General features: G+C 41.7%; 1 protein-coding gene across 1 annotated transcript in view; it reads right to left on the reverse strand.

Annotated features, from left to right (window-relative positions):
- Positions 1 to 3,080: 3,080 nt before the first annotated feature.
- Positions 3,081 to 14,279, reverse strand: part of LOC129557430 (putative ATP-dependent RNA helicase DDX60) — a 60,548-nt gene continuing 49,349 nt past the window's right edge. The window contains 6 exon segments of the mRNA XM_088838343.1: positions 3,081 to 3,148; positions 7,524 to 7,689; positions 7,819 to 7,914; positions 12,201 to 12,389; positions 13,065 to 13,094; positions 13,097 to 13,177. Of these exon segments, the coding sequence (XP_088694469.1) occupies positions 3,081 to 3,148; positions 7,524 to 7,689; positions 7,819 to 7,914; positions 12,201 to 12,389; positions 13,065 to 13,094; positions 13,097 to 13,177 (630 nt within the window).

Below are 14,279 nucleotides of genomic sequence, written 5' to 3' on the forward strand. Positions count from 1 at the left end.
GAAACTCCAATACCTTGGCCACCTGATGCGAGGAACTAACTCATTGGAAAAGACCCTGATGCTGGGAAAGATTGAGGGCAGGAAGAGAAAGGGGCGACAGAGGATGAGATGGTTGGATGGCATCGCTGACTCAATGGACATGAGTTTGAGCAAGCTCCAGGAGTTGGTGATAGACAGGGAAGCTCAGCGTGCTGCAGCCCATGGGGTCACAAAGAGTTGGACACAACTGAGTGACTGAACTGAACTGATGGTCTGTTAACTTATCATAATGCCAGAAAATGTAGAAATGTTTTAAGCATCCTAGTGTCAAATCAAATCCGTGGTGGTTTAGCTGATTCCAAATAACATACTGTAGGAGCACCGCTGCACAGCAAAGTCTGGAGGAGGATGGGTGTTTCCTCAGTGTTCCTCCCACCTGAGCTTTCCCCTTGCATTCTAATGTTTAATGTTATCTCAAGATTTTGACACTTATCTTCTGCTCTTGACGACACAGCATGGACGTTCTCAGCTTTGCCCATCTCTGAGAGAGGCCGCTGGCATTCTTTTCTCACGTCAGCCAGCGTAGACACTGTCAGGAGGCAGGAAACAGCACTCTGAATCCTGTTCTTGTGCTCCTCTGCCGCGGTGGCCAAGTCCTCAGGCAGGGCCCGCAGAGCTACCTGGGGACCTGGCAGAGACGGGTATGGCCAGGCAAAGTCCGGACAGGGGAGACCAGGGTCTGGGGGACACAGGGTCGCAGAATTTTACAAGTCTGGGTGGGAATATTTTTCTAAGTGTAAGTTTCATTATTTACAGCAAAGTATTAAAAAAAAAAAAAAAAACACTAAAGTTACTAGTGATCTTACCTCCCAGGCATACAAGTTTCAAGTTATAAAGGTTTTGGCATATGGTATTTCCTTCCTGTCTTTTACATACAAACTGATGTTGTGGGATTTTTGTTTGATTTTTATACTCAACATTACATCTGGAGCACTTTTCCATGTCACAGGATATTATCAGAGAGGATGAATTTTAGTGGTCGTATAATATTGCTACATATGAGGTATGTTAGAATTCACCTAACCATTTCCTTCTTGTTGGCATGTGAGTGGCATTCAATTTTCAATGATGAATAATTATTCTACATTAGGTTTAATCGTGTCCCTCAATAAATCCTGTCCTGAAACCCTAAGCCCCAATACCTACAAATGTAACCTTATTAAGAAATGGGGTCAGGGGCTTCCCTGGTGGCTCAGGGGCAAAGATCTGCCTGCCAGTGTAGGGAACATGGGTTTCATCCCTATTCAGGAAGATCCCACATGCCAAGGAGCAACTAAGCCTGTGCACCCAACTACTGACGTGCACCCTAGACCCTGGGAGCCACAACAAGTCAGGCCACTGCCATGAGAAGCCTGCACGCCACAGCTACAGAGCAGTCCCCCCACTCACCACAACCAGAGAAAAGCCCACGCAGCAAGGGAGACTCAGCACAGCCAGAAACTAATTAATTAATTTAAAAAAACAGACATAGGGTCAGAATGTCCCTGGTGGTCTGGTGGTTGGGAGTCTAACTGCTGGTGCAGGAGACATGGGTTCAATCCCACTGCAGAGCAGCTGAGCCCCGGCACCTCACCTCCTGTGCCCACGTACCCTAGAGCCCATGCTCCGCAACAAAGAGTAGCCCCTGCTCTCCACAACTAGAGAAAGCCTGAGCAGCAGCAATGACTCAGCTCAGCCAAAACAAATTAAAATTTTAAAAAGGGAAAGAAAAGAAAGAGGGTCACTGCACAGCCAGTTAGCTAAGATGAGGTAGGGCGGGCTTCTAACCTAGTGGCCAGTGCCCCTGTAAAGGGGAAAATGTGGACATGTGTTCAGGCAGAGAATGATGGTGATGTGTCCGCAAGCTGAGGAGGGCAGAGGGAGGCAGACAGCGGGCCCTGCCTTGCCGTCTGCAGAGGGACCAGTCCTGCCTGGACTCACCTCCAGCAGTGAGAAGGCAACCCTCTGTGTCTAACCCACCCTGCCTCTGACAGCAGCCTAAGGAAATTAATGACACTGTTTACATCACTGTGTTTGTATTTCTGATTATGTCGCTACTGTAAATGTCAAGAAGTAAATACTATATTAACATTTGTAAAGGATCTACCTATGTATAATCCTATCAACATAACTGTTCATTGTAATCTTTGCCAGATTTACAAGAGAACTGTGGTGTCTTGTTAACTTGCATTTTCTACTCAATTATTTTATACTTTATTTCCTTTATCACTTTAGCGTATGGGAAAGCTGTCCCTTTCATTAGATCTATTTTGCATCTGAAGACATACTGAACTGCTATGAGTTGTAATAATTTTTCTGCCAAGTCTTCTGCCTTTTTCAGGGGCCATTTTGTCCATAAATAACAATAATTGTGAAATGAGATTGAACACTTACTGTTCCCATGTGCCAAGCACTGTTCTCGGCCACTGGACACATTCAATCATTCAATCCTCCCAGCAAAGGTTGACAGATGAAGAAAGTGCTTACGGCCACCCACGTGCTAAGCAGCTTGGCCAGCACAGAATCCGGTTTTACATCAGTTGACCCTGCTCCCTGCTCGCTCTGCTCACCCACCCAGGGTCTCCAGCCTAGTTTTATTTTGTGCCATGTGGCAGTCAATAAAATTCCCATAATGGCATTTTAAAATGACCGCTAAACTGAACGTTAACATATTCTTGTTTCAGATATAAATGTCCCTGTGGCTATGATTTCTCCATTTTGAATGTGATGCTGTTTGAAATTTATTTCAATGTAACAAAAAACTCTTCTATTATAGCTTGGTAAAATCTCTGTCAGGAATAAAGTTTTCCATATTTAAACAGGAGCTCAATCTTACCCTTGTCTGAGGAGTTCTGGCAAATGCCCAGAACTGGCTGAGGGAAGATGAAGAAGCAATTCTAGTGAGCAACAGCAAAGCTTTTGTCATTATAAGAACACAATTTCACTGCATGTTACAAAGGGAAGAGTCCTGATAAAATCACAAGGTTGTGGTATATTTTTTTCTTACCACTGAATGAAAAAAATCTCTTTTCAAAGTTTTTCACACACTGAAGAAAATATTGTCACCCAAAAAGATTTGTTAAGACCACCACTAAAGTCTCCATTATGTCTTCAGAAAATGTCTTTTGGCCTGTTTAAAACAAGGAATGTAATTTTTCAAGATTTTACAGAACAAAAATCATCATTTTAGAAATATGTTGGATCAGTTCTTAATACCTAAACTTAAAATTTCAAGGTAAGAAGGACTTGAAGTCACTTTTCAGATGTTTTGTGAATTTTAAATAAATAAAATTAATTACAAATAAATTATATTTCTTTGTAATACAACGAGGCTGTTTATGGTCACCCGTGTAGTATATATAATCTGTACTTCTATGCAGAGTCCACCATGCTAAAGGTCAGGTTGGATGAATCACAAGCTGGAATCGAGCATTCCAGGAGAAATATCAACAACAGACATGGAGACGACACGACCCAATGGCAGGAAGAGAGGAACTGAAGAGCCTCTTGATGAGGGTGGAAGAGGACAGTGAACAAGTTGACCTAAAACCCAACATTCAGAAAACTAAGATCATGGCAACCAGTCCCATCACTTCATGGCAAATAGCCGGGGAAACAATGGAAACAGTCACATATTTCATTTTCCCGGGCTCCAAAACCACTGGGGACGGTGATTGCAGCCATGAAATTAAAAGATGCTCGCTACTCAGAAGAAAAGTGATGACAAACCTAGACAGTGTACTAAAAAACAGAAACATCACTTTGCCAACAAAGGTCTGTATAGTTAAAGCTAAAATTTTTCCAGTAGTCAGGTATGGATGTGAGAGTTGGACCATAAGGAAGGCTGAGCACAGAAGAACTGATGCTTTCGAACAGTGGTGTGGGAGAAGACTCTTGAGAGTCCCTTGGACTGCAAGGATATCCAACCAGTCAATCCTAAAGGAGATCGACCCTGAAAGTTCATTGGAAGGACTGGTGTTGAAGCTGAAACTCCAATACTTTGGCCACCTGATGCCAAGTGCTGACTCACCAGAGAAGACCCTGATGCTGGGAAAGATTGAGGGCAGGAGGAGAATGGGGTGACAGAGGATGAGATGGCTGGATGGCATCATCGACCCAGTGGACCTGAATTTGAGCAAATTCAGTGAGATAGTGAAGGACAGGGAAGCCTGCTGTGTTGTAGTCCATATGGTCGCAAAGAGTCAGACAACTTAGCGACTGAACAACAACCACATTAGTTTATAATAACACAGAGTAACAGTCACCCTGCTGATCAGGCCAGCTGGACCCTGTCCCCAGTTTTACCTGTAGGGAAACTATTGCTGCTAATAAACAACATCCCCAGCCAGTGGCCCTTTTGTCCTGGACCTGCTGCAGGATCCCACCCTGGCTTCCAGCTTCCCTCGGCCCTTCCCTCCCCTGGACTTCTGCTCTCTGTTCAGGAGCTATAGAGGAGGACAGCCTCCTGTGCCTCCCACATCCTCAGCTGTCTCAAGGTCACAGCTAAGTGGCCACCCACCACAGCCCCGAGAACCTCAGTCCTGCCCCAGGCCTGCCCTGGTACCTCGTCTTTTCACTGCCTGGAATATTTAACACTACAGTTTCATGTATTCACATCCTCTTGATAGTCTAGGGACTAAACCATCTGGAGGGAAAACCTATGACTGATTGCCAAGTGTTAATGTGCCCGAGCTTCCCAGGTGGCTATGTGCTAAGGGATCTACTTCCCAGGGCAGGAGACACAGATTCAACCGCTGAGTCAGAAAATCCCCTGTAAGAGGAAATGGCAACCCACTCCAGCATTCTTGCCTGGAAAATCTCATGAACAGAGGGTCTGGTGGGCTACGGTCCATGGGGTTGCAAAGAGTCCGAGAGACTAAACAATAGTAGTGTTCAGCAGAGCCCCCCACCCACCCCAAAAGCCCTCAGTCCCAATGGCAAGTGAATGACAGGATGCATACTCAGCTGAGGACCTGAACCCAGGACACCATGGCCTCGCTGTCATCAGAGGGGAGATGTCCTGAGGGGAAGGTTCCAGACTGCAAGCAGAAAAAAAGCCAAATTGGTGTGTTTACACCAATGGCAACTGTGTTGGCAAACTGTGTTATGGCAAACTGTCTTCAGCTGTTTTGTTATTTTAATGTTGTGATACTGTTGTTGCTTAGTCACTCAGTCATGTTGACATTTTGTGACCCCCTAAATGTCACATTTAGGACCGCAGCCTGCTTGGCTCCTCTACCCACTGGATTCTCCAGGCAAGAATGCTGGAGTGGGTTGCCATCCTCCTCCAGGGGATCTTGCCGACCCAAGGACTGAACCTTCTTCTCTTGCACTGACAGGTGACTTCTTTACCACTGAGCCACCAGGCACGCCCTTCTTTCAGTCCATAAATGTCATTCCTAAATCTTGGACCATCTGCTTAACTGTTTTCTCCTCCAGAAATGGCCTTGACTTAAGATCTCATCACAGACATGGAGATGAATTCAGCATTGTTCTATGAAATCCAGGGTCATACCGAGACACATAACATAGGGGTATGTGCATCCTAAGTCGCTTCAGTCAATGTCTGACTCTGTGCGGCCCTATGGATTTCAGCCTGCCAGGCTCCTCTGTCCGGAGTTCTCCAGGCAAGAATACAGAGTGGGTTGCCAGGAGGATGATCCTTCTCCAGGGGCTCTTCCCAACCCAGGGATAGAACCCACATCTTCTGCATTTCCTGTATTGGCCAGTGGGTTCTTTACTGCTGAGCCATGGGCTTCCCAACATTGTGATACACTGAACATAATATCTATAAAATACATAAAATCCAGTGATGACTACTTTCTATAATCCTTTCATGAAAAACTATAGATGACTATGGATTAAAGGCTTCATGGCTTGGTCTGTTAGCAGTTCTAATGAATATTAAATAACAGCATTTTAATCATTTTTATATTATTTTAACATAAGGTGGTAATTGGCCAAAAACTCTAAGAACAATGGAATATTAATTATGCATGTCAGTTTTCAGCTGTCTGCATTTGAGTGTGGATCATATCACTCTGCTTCTCTTTCAGGATGGTGGCGTTATGTTACATATATCAAAAAGAGAAAGATATATATATATAACGTTAAAAAAGAAAATCAGTATAGATGACAACCTTGAGATGCAGTCCTACAGTTTGTATCTAACCTTGAACTGTTAACTGTGTGTTTCCTGTGTGTTTCACAGGCAGACCCTGAATATGCAGAGAGCATGAAAGGGTCTATTTTTCACGTCAATAACCTGATACAAAGTGGACAACAGTCGTGATTGTACATATATTATTGCACTTTATTTCAAGTGGATATATGTTAAAAATGCCCTATGACTTCAGTACAATAACATTTATTATTCTAAGGGTTCATTAAACATTTTAAGGTATATCAAATGGTCATTAAGAATACTACATTACAAATTACCATGCATATTGATAGTTTTTATAAATTATATAATAATATAAAATATGGAAACTGTTCAAAATACATTAAGAGTAAAAGCAGTTAGAAAATGTACACCATCCAAAGTAGATGCAGAACTGGGGAAAGTACAGGTGACATGAACACACAGAGTGTGTGTATGTGTGTGGTGTGCATGCCTACGAGTGTGTGTGTGTGTGTGCTATGTATGTGTCCTATGATGTGTGATATGTGTGTGGTGTGCCTATGGTGTGTGTGGGGAGTGTGTGCAGTATCTCTATGTGTGATGTGTGTGCAGTATGTATAGTGTGTGTGTTTCTGTGTGTGATATGTATCTGTGTATGACTGTATATGTGTGTGGCGTGTGGTGTGTATATGGTCTGTGTGAGCATGTGGTGTGTATGTGTGATGTGTGTGCAGTATGTATGGTGTGTGTGTGTCTGTGTGTGATATGTGTCTGTGTATGACTGTGTATGCATGTGGCGTGTGGTGTGCATGCCTGTGAGTGTGTGTGTATGTGTGTGATGTGTGTGCAGTATGTTTGGTGTGTGGTATGTGTGTGTCTGTGTGTGATATCTGTGTATGACTGTATATGCGTGTGGCGTGTGGTGTGTGTGAGCATGTGGGGTGTATGTGTGATGTGTGTGCAGTATGTATGGTGTGTGTCTGTGTATGTCTGTGTGTGTGATATGTGTCTGTGTGACTGTATCTGCATGTGGCGTGTGGTGTTTTTATGGTGTGTATGAGCATGTGGGGTGTATGTGTGTATGCTATGTGTGTGGTATGATGGTTTGCCTATGGTGTGTGTGTGGGGTGTATGTGCAGTATCTCTATGTGTGATGTGTGTGCAGTATGTATGGTGTGTGTGTGTCTGTGTGTGATATGTGTCTGTGTGTGTGCAGTATGTATGGTGTGTGGTGTGTGGTGTGTCTGTGGTCTGTGTGAGCATGTGGGGTGTATGTGTGTATGCTGTGTGTGGTATGATGGTATGCCTATGGTGTGTGTGGGGTGTGTGTGCATGAGCACAGTTTAATGAGTAGGCGTGTGGGAAATGCATCTCTGCTTACCTTTGATGTTGGTTGGAACACACCACTTGAGAAATAAACCTTTCACCAGCAAGCTCACTAAAACAAAGTTGGAGGGCTCGTGGTAGTGTAAAGGGGAGACAAGCCCAGAATATCCAATGGGAACGCACTCTTGATCCAGGAATCCCTGGAAACCAGTTTCAACAAGCTAACCTCTGTCTCTAGATCTCAGAAATATCCAACAAATAAGTCATTAACAAAGGAGATTTCGGTACAGTAGAGGCAAAAACTAACACTTAGATTTGCTAAAAATGAGTATAAATCTTCCCTCTGTGACCAAGAACTGCAAAGAATATATAAAATAAAATTTCAGCATGTGCTTGATATTTGGTTGCTTGAAGGACATCAGTGAATGTTGGAGAACTGACGATGCCTACACAGATGCAGATCAAAACACGAAGTTAGACATGGGGCAGACTCTGTACTGTCTTCAGATGCAACACCCACAGGACCATTAGATGTTATTATTATAAAACATGGTGGCCCACATACGTATGTACCATTATAAGGTATGATGCATTTTTACACCTTAAATTAGGCATTCCATATTGCTTTTAAATTTATTAAAATATATCATATTTATTATAACAAATTACTATTAAAATTATATTTATTAAATATATTATTTAAACATATTTATTATAAATATTACATAATTTTTTGTATTATATGTATGTAAACATAAGGTATAAAAATGTAGAACCAAGAATTATAAACATTCAGTATCATGTATATTTTTATTTTTTTTTTTAGAGGGATAATTATATTTTATTTTATTTTTTTTTTTTTTTGTTGTTGTTGTTCTTAATCCAGTTTATTTTGAAAATTCAGGACAATCGTTTTTACAACATTAATTTTTCCTATTTTAAAAGTAATACATGCTTCTGGAGATAATTTGGAAAATGTAAATGTAGAAAGTAAACAATTAGCAATAAAGTTACCACTCCAAAATACCTTTTCTAACAATTTGCTGAATATCCATTTTTTTCTGTTCAAATAATTTAAAAGTTATAATCATACATTTTGTCTCATTTTTAGTATTATGAACATTTAAAAGTCTTCCATATAATTTGAAAACATCATTTGGGGCTTCCCTGGGTGGCTCAGTGCTAAAGAATCCATCTGCTAATGCAGGAGACATGAGTTCAATCCCTGGTCTGGGAAGTTTCCAAATGCCACAAAGCAAGTAAGCCCATGCATCACAACTATTGAGCCTGTGCTCTATAGAGTCCAGAAGCCACAACTGCTGAGCACATCTGCCACAGTTATTGAAGCCCATACACCCAAGAGCCAGTTCTCTGCAACAAGAGAAGCCACGGCAATGAGAAACCCATGCACTGCAACTAGAGAGTAGCCTACACAGCGACGAAGACCCAGCACTGCCAAAAATAAATACAATAAAATAATAAAAAATAAAAACATTATTTTAACAACATAATACCCCTCATATAAATGTATTATGATTTAATCTACATTTTAAATTTCCAAGATTTTTTCAAACGTGAATAGATTTGTGTACAAAGCTTTAATATGTTTAGATTTATTTCCTTGAGTTAATATGGTCTTTTTTGGTATGTCAACCTGGCTAGGCTACAATCCCCAGTTATCTAATCAAAGTTTTTTTTTTTTTTTTGAGAGTTTTTGTATTGAAATTTATTAGAGTTGCAGCAAACATATCTTTGAAAACTCCATTGACTTCTTGTAAAGGGTTTAGTTAAATTTAGTCTTTTTTTTTTTTCAAGTTGAACAGACTAAATTTCTTTAAACAAACTTACTTATACTCCAGAGTCCTTTAAAAACTTAATAGCATTTATACATTGAAGGTATTTGATTTTCTTGTAACTAGCACGTCAAATGCAACAAGCATTTGAAGCAACAAGCATTTGACCCAACAAGTAAAACTTTCTACAGTTCATAACTTTTATAAATAAAATAAATTAAATGTACAGTGAATAAGTTCTCTGAAATATTTAAATATTTCTGCAGGTTTAGTAACATCGTAAAATACATTTCAACTAAAATTCACAAATCTGAAAACCTGTTAGGCATTTTTAGGCATTTTAAGTTGGAAATGAAGGCCAATGTTACATCGTAATATGCCAATTACAAATAGTACTTCAAACAGCAAATACTACAGTTTGTCCCAAACTTTAAAAACTATTCATGAACTCAACACTGAACTATTGATGGCTATGAGAATTGTTTCCTAGCCTTTTTGAAAATTTCAACCCAGTTACGTTTAAGGTAATTATTGATAAGTACGATCCCGTAGCCATTTTCTTTATTGCTTTGGGATCAAGTTTATACACTCTTTCTGTGTTTCCTGTCTATAGAAGATCCTTTAGCATTTGTTGGAGAGCTGGTTTGGTGATGCTGAATTCCCTCAGCTTTTGCTTGTCTGTAAAGCTTTTGATTTCTCCTTCATATTTGAATGAGATCCTTGCTGGGTATAGTAATCTGGGCTGTAGGGTATTTTCTTTCATCACTTTATGTCTTGCCACTCCCTTCTGGCCTGAAGAGTTTCTGTTGAAAGATCAGCTGTTATCCTTACGGGAATCCCCTTGTGTGTTATTTGCTGCTTTTCCCTTGCTGCTTTTAATATTTGTTCTTTGTGTTTGATCTTTGTTAATTTGATTAATATGTGTCTTGGAATATTTCGCCTTGGGTTTATCCTGTTGGGGACTCTCTGGGTTTCTTGGACTTGGGTGATTATTTCTTTCCCCATTTTAGGGAAGTTTTCAACTATTATCTCCTCAAGTATTCTCTCATGGTCTTTCTTTTTGTCTTCTTCTTCTGGGACTCCTATGATTCGAATGTTGGAGCGTTTAACATTGACCCAGAGGTCTCTAATATTGTCCTCATTTCTTTTAATTCGTTTTTCTTTTTTCCTCTCTGTTTCATTTATTTCTACAATTCTATCTTCTAGTTCGCTTATCCTGTCTTCTGCCTCTGTTATTCTACTGTTTGTTCCCTCCAGAGTGTTTCTGATCTCATCTATTGCATTATTCATTGTATATTGACTCTTTTTTATTTCTTCTAAGTCCTTATTAAATCTTTCTTCCATCTTCTCAATCCTTTTCTCCAGGTTATTTATCTGTAACTTCATTTTGCTTTCAAGATTTTGAATCATTTTCACCATCAAAATTTGAAATTCTTTATCAGGTAAATTCCCTATATCTTCTTCTTTTGTTTGTGTTGGTGGGCAATTATCTTGTTCCTTTACTTGCTGGGTATTTCTCTGCCTCTTCATCTTGCTTATATTGCTTTGCTTGGGGTGGCCTTTCCCTCTTCTTGCAGTTTGTGGAGTTCTCTTTATTATGTAGTTTCTTCGCTGTGTGTGGGGTTGGACGGGTGACTTGTCCGGGTTCCCTGGTTAGGGAAGCATGTGTCAGTGTTCTGGTGGGTGGAGCTGGATTTCTTCTCTCTCCTTTAGAAGACAATGGGCTGCTTTTCTGGGAGCCTGATGTCCTCTGCCAGTATTCAGAAGTTGTTTTGTGGACTTTACTCCACGTTCAAATGTTCCTTTGATGAATTTGTGGGGGAGAGAGTGGTTTTGCCGTCTTATCCCTCCGCCATCTTGTTCCTTCCTCCCCAGAACACTGGATTCTTATATTCCACTTGGTCGTGGAGTATCTCTTCCCAGCTGCTCCAGCAAGGTGCAGCCGCTGTACCTTACCTTGGATGAGGGGTATTTCCTCAAGGCCGCCCCTCCTGCTTTGAATGTGGATCAGCTCCTCTCGGCCCTCCGGTGCCCAAGCAGCCACCGCCTCCTGGACGTGTACAGCTCCTCTCGGCCACCACCCTAACCCTGGGCGCGGGGTAGCTCCTCTCAGCCACGATTCTGCACGTGGTCGGTTGCGCCTGCGCCACCAGAGCCGGGCATCTCTCGCGTCTGCGCCGCCGGAGCCGGGCGTCTCTGGCATCCTCTATCTGCTTTTATTACTTAACTCCTTTGTACAGAAGAGCTGTGGTGTTCACTTGACACAAGGGGAAGCTGGAGCTGTTCAGAGAGGCAGGACAGTTCCCCTGAATCAGCTGCAGAAAGTTCTTGAGCGTGGGATATCTCTTCACAGCTGCTCCAAGAAAGCACAGCGGCTGCACCTTCCCTTGGAGGAGGGGTATCTCCTCAAGGCCGCCCCTCCTGACCTTGAACGTGGAGTAGCTCCTCTGGCCCTCCTGCGCCCGCGCAGCCACTGCCTATTGAACGTGGGGCAGCTCTCTGGTGTCTGCGCCACCGGGGCGGGGCCTGCGTCTCCCGCGTCTGCGCCGCTGGGGTGGGGCCGGTGTCTCTGGCGTCTTCATGTACATTTTTAAACCATTAATTACTTCTTTGAAATTTGACTTTTAAAATATTTCAGACCAGATATATTTACAGAGAAAATAATGTCTCTTGTCTAGTACATGTAGAGCCCAGGAGTAATTATAACAGTAAAGTCAAGGGCTAAACTTTCCATATGTTTGGAAGCACGAAGCTTAGAAGCTTGCTTCTGTGCAGAATAACGGTTCTGTGGAATATATTCAAATGTCACAGCGGGTTTACTTAAGGCACACTGTCATTTTATTCCCTGCGGCCTATGGAGCTCAGGCAATATCACACAGTAGAGGGGAGTGGTCCTATTTATTAAGGCAAGTTAGATCCTCTGAAACATGCATTAATACCTTGGTGTTGGCATCTGCCTAGGCAAATAACAGCATGTGTCTAAGAACCAAGCAAAGGCTTAGAGGAAACTGGCCCTTCAGTTTAGGCACATTTGATCTCAGAAGTCCTTCTATCTTGGGTAATGAGATGTTGTAGAAGGACACACTTCCCGTGAGGTCCTCCCCACATTTGTCTGCACAGCCAGACATCTGGAGAGAGGATACATAGCTCGACAGCAGCCTCATTCCTGTCTCCATCAATGGTCACACTCACCTGGATTGAATCCCATCTCCATCAATGGCCACACTTAGGTAGACTGTATGGAATGTTAAACTTTCAAAAATCCTGAAAGCATTCTGTCTTGGTGTTATTAATTTGAGCAAAATTCAAAGTATTGTCTGATTTCACAAAATCACTATTAAGATGTGTTTACTTCTTCAGTAATGTCTGTGTTAAAGGTCCTGACTTTTAAGGAGGAGAAATTTCTGTCTTCAGTTCAGTTCAGTCGCTCAGTCGTGTCCAACTCTCCGCGACCCCATGAATCACAGCACGCCAGGCCTCCCTGTCCATCATCAATTCCCGTTATTTCCATATATTTCTAGAAACTAGTCTTAACTGAGAACATTTATGATCCTTCATATCATTTTTGTTCAGTTCAATAATATTTACCAAAGCAAGAGTATTCTTAAGAAAATGAATCTATTTAATCAATGACTGGAAAACATCTTTAAAAATAATCATATGTATCAGATGTCATGTATCTAGAACCTATTTTCAGTGTTTTATAGTCCCCAAATGTTTCAGAATAAGCATGGTGTATCTCAGCTCACTGAATGGATGCTACAGAATCTCATGCATACAGATGTAACAAAAGGCATCAATACCTGTCAGAAGTTTAAGGCATCCAAAAAAAAAAAAAAAAAGAATCTTCTGTAAAAACAACAGATTTACATGGCATATTAACTCCCAAAGTAAGAGTTGATGTAGCTGTTACCATCTGTGAATGAGGATAAAACAAAACAAAAAACAAGTAGAAAAATAAATTTAACATAGAAAACATAGCTGTATAGGAAGGCGTTGAATATTAACTGAATTAGACCCTCTGAAATCATTTTTGTTATATAAGAGTCCAACGTAACCAAAACTGCAAACTTTACATTTTCATTTGAAATAGTTATGTCTTACAGAGATTTCCTTTCTTTTCAATGTTGTTCCTTAATATTACAATTATCTATCACTTTTAGATTACAAAAAATATGAAACCAAAGTCATTAAGTAAGAATTCAATCTTTTGTATAAATAAAAGCAATAGGTTATAAAAGGAATATTAATTTTACATTAAAAGATTTCTAGGGTGTCCCTGGTGGCTCAGTGGTAATGAATCCGCCTGCCAATGCAGGAGACACAGGTTGGATCCCTGATCCAGGAAAATCCCACGTGCTGCGGAGCAAGTAAGCCTGGGCGCCACAACTCCTGAGCCCACACAGCCTAGAACCTGTGCTCACAACAGGAGAAGCCCGCACACTGCAACTGGACAGATGCCCAAGCAGCAACAAAGAGCCAGCACAGCCAAAACCAAAAATAAAGAAATAAGAGTTCCAAGGCAGGAAAAAAGTAGTGGCACAGCAAGGGTCAGGTCCCATCGAGCATGAAAAGCCCTACTCTAAGGAGCCCGGACTGTAAGAGAAATCAGGGCAGCGTGAGTTTACTTATATTTCTACTACCGCTTTGGCTGCTCTGTGAACTGCTCTTAAGAAGTGGGTGAGTGGAAGCTGAATGATCTGAAGGAGGGTTTTAGACGATTCTAGATAAGGCAATGGCACCCCACTCCAGTACTCTTGCCTGGAAAATTCCATGGACGGAAGAGCCTGGTAGGTTGTAGTCCATTGGGTTGCTAAGAGTCGGACACGACTGAGAGACTTCACTTTCACTTTCCACTTTCATGCATTGGAGAAGGAAATGGCAACCCACTCCAGTGTTCTTGCCTGAGAATCCCAGGGACAGGGGAGCCTGGTGGGCTGCCGTCTATGGGGTCGCACAGAGTCGGACACGACTGAAGCGACTTAGCAGCAGCAGCAGATAAAATGTGATGGCATCCA

This window comes from Moschus berezovskii, chromosome 7, assembly GCF_049115385.1.
Source record: "Moschus berezovskii isolate FMDL1 chromosome 7, NW_MosBer_1.0, whole genome shotgun sequence".
Lineage (NCBI taxonomy): Eukaryota > Metazoa > Chordata > Mammalia > Artiodactyla > Moschidae > Moschus > Moschus berezovskii.